Source organism: Schistocerca piceifrons, chromosome 2 (genome assembly GCF_021461385.2).
Source record: "Schistocerca piceifrons isolate TAMUIC-IGC-003096 chromosome 2, iqSchPice1.1, whole genome shotgun sequence".
In the NCBI taxonomy this organism is placed as follows: Eukaryota; Metazoa; Arthropoda; class Insecta; order Orthoptera; family Acrididae; genus Schistocerca; species Schistocerca piceifrons.
The window spans coordinates 570,581,801-570,584,522 of record NC_060139.1 but is presented as its reverse complement, the minus strand read 5'-3'; the positions used below and the strand labels follow the sequence as shown (position 1 = coordinate 570,584,522).

General features: G+C 43.4%; 1 protein-coding gene across 1 annotated transcript; it reads left to right on the top strand.

Moving 5' to 3' along the window:
* The first annotated feature begins 319 nt into the window (after positions 1-319).
* On the top strand, positions 320-1,300 carry LOC124775593 (putative gustatory receptor 2a). Its single transcript, XM_047250424.1, has one exon. The coding sequence runs from the start codon at positions 320-322 to the stop codon at positions 1,298-1,300; it is 981 nt and encodes a 326-aa protein (XP_047106380.1).
* Positions 1,301-2,722: the final 1,422 nt, after the last annotated feature.

Here is a 2,722-nt window from a genome sequence, read left to right as displayed (position 1 = left end):
GCTGCCTAAGACAGTGAAAGAACCATTGGTGGCGTCGTTTATAGCTAATTGGAAATCAGGATTATCCGGCACGAAAATGAATCGTCGACAATATCCAACGGCAGTTGTTGATCTCTCTGGCATGAACAACGATGCTGCACTGTTGATCATCACGAGACCACTCTATTCGCTGTGGGGAATTCTTGGTCTTATGCCCGTGAACTGCAAAGCTTTAGAGTTACTGTCATTTTTATGGTTTCTGATCGCGCTTTGCTTTATGCTGTGTAGCATATACATTGCATCAGTCCAGTTTCAGATCCTCCCGCGTGTCATCGTCATAATGAGTATGGGTGTCAGGTTGATGCAGTGGTCAGAGTACATCGTTCTCTTCGGAAGATCAGCATTTGGTAAACTGGGGAACATCAGGATATATCTTCATAGACTAAAATATGTCGACCAATGTCTCCAGCTTGAGAACAGAGATAGAGGACAGGCTATTGGTGGAGTCATATTTGTGAGCATGGTGAGTACACTTGTTATTTTAACTGCGACAGTTATCAAAGTGTATGACAATATTACAGAGCAAGATCGTGTTTTGTGGTACATGACTTACCTCACCTACACTGTCATTTGCACACTTGTCTCTCCACACTTTACGTTGTTGGTGATGGAACTACTATTGCGCTACAGAGAATTGAATAGGCAGCTCGTCTTGACAATTTGTCCAAATACTGGAACAGCAGGGTGTGAAAATGACTGCCTTACAGACATCCTCCTCTACGAACCTGAGCTGTCTCAGAGATCACGAGATGCAAACATAAACGACCTCCGCGCAGCGTACGCTGTTCTCCACCGTGCGGCAGAAACGCTACAGCAACATTACGGTCCTGCTGCGACGTCAATGGTGGCCGGTGCTTTCTTCGGCGTCATCTACAGCTCGTACGAAATAATTGCACTGCTGGTAGAGGACGTCGGTATAAACACGGGTGTCCTGAGTCATTCCCTGCTCGGCTCTTCCCTGTGGCTGGCCTACCACGGAGTGAAGCTGGTGGCGGTGTCCATGTGCTGCGCCGCCGCGTGCGACGAGGAACGCCGGACGGGAGTCCTGCTGCACAGGGCAGCAACGGCGTTCGCTCTGTGTGGGACGCCGCTACCAGAAGCAGAGGCCTTCCTGCATGAGGTTCGGAGGGGGCCACCTCTGAACTTCACCGCTGGCGGCTTCTTCCACATCCACAGGAGCTTGGTCATCTCCACCTTGGCAACCGTCATCACCCACATAGTCATCCTGACCCAGTTTGGCATCGAGCCATCGAGGGCGTAATGTTAGGCCGTTGTTCTTTTGAGAGACAAAGAAGGAAAAAATCTCTCTTTGGATGTTGGTCCATTTAAACTTCTGACTACAGAAAGAGTTTCCCTCATGGTTTGCGCTTGTTGAGCAATGAATCGTCTTGTATCTAACGCACATCTCTTAATGCACTAATAAGGAAACCAATTCAGTAATCATGTACTTGGCCTATGCCTGCTAGGAGAGATCTTATATTGTGTAGTGTAGCTTGTTAGTGTGTTGGCTAAACTGTAGTTCTGGAAAAGTCCAGTTGTACTGATATACTATGTTTACGTACATGAAACTATCAATGAGTAATTGTCATGTAGTATTTTCTGCACCCACGGCAGAAAAAGGTAGACTAGTTTTCTCAAAATTATATTTCTCAAGTGATAATAATAAGAAATTCAACACATTCAGCAGTGTGCATCAAATTATATGTCGCCGATTATAAGTGTAGTAACGAACAGCAATTAATAAGGAAGGCACAAGCTTCAGAACTTAGCTGGAAAGTGTAAAACCAAAAAATGAGTAAATGTTATCTCTTTAATAGTGATAATTTCTAAATCCGCTAAAAATTAAACTACACAACTTGTCAAATGAAATTGTGCTTTATTTTGAAGCTTAGACATTGCAGTTATGTTTTGAACAAAATATCGTTAAGCTGTTCACACACTGGCACACACGACGTTGTGAAATTGTTAATCACTCTGTCCTGTAATAGTGGCACTATGTCTGCGAGAACCTGATATATGCTCACCTCCAAATGTCACAATGTTTGTGGCTTGTCAGTATAGACCCGGACTTTGTTTTAACCTGAAATAAAAAATTCAGGATTACCTTATAACAGCTGTACGGCCCAATCAGCGAAATCACTACGCAGTCTGTGATTGTCTGACTTCAGTTCTCCAGTCACTACAACTTTTTTTGGATGCAGTCCCAAATCCTTTAGCAGGATTCGTAAGGTTGATGTGTCAGATAGTCGCAACCCTTGACATTATCTCGAAACTCTAACATTCAGCTCTTTCTCAATACTGAGTGCTGCTGCTGCGCTATTGGACTCACTTTGCACGTTTCATTGTATTCTTGGTGTCTTCTGGTCATGTGCGTGAAATTCCGCTCAAGCCTGGTCAAAGTCCGATGGCGACCCAGTTCTCTGGTGAACAAACGATGAGCACCCACAACTGAGCTGCCACTTCGATAATTTTTTAATGATTTCTAAATGTTCAATAAGCGACAGTCATTGCAGGATTAAACTGCAAATTCTACTGGATATATTCACACAGAGAAGCACACAAAAACATGTATTAAAAACTTGAATTACAATTTTAAAAAGTATCACTCTTCATGAAAGACTTTTCATTTCCCCGAGGGTCTTGGAAACACCCATTTCATTTATTTTAATACTATAATATATGG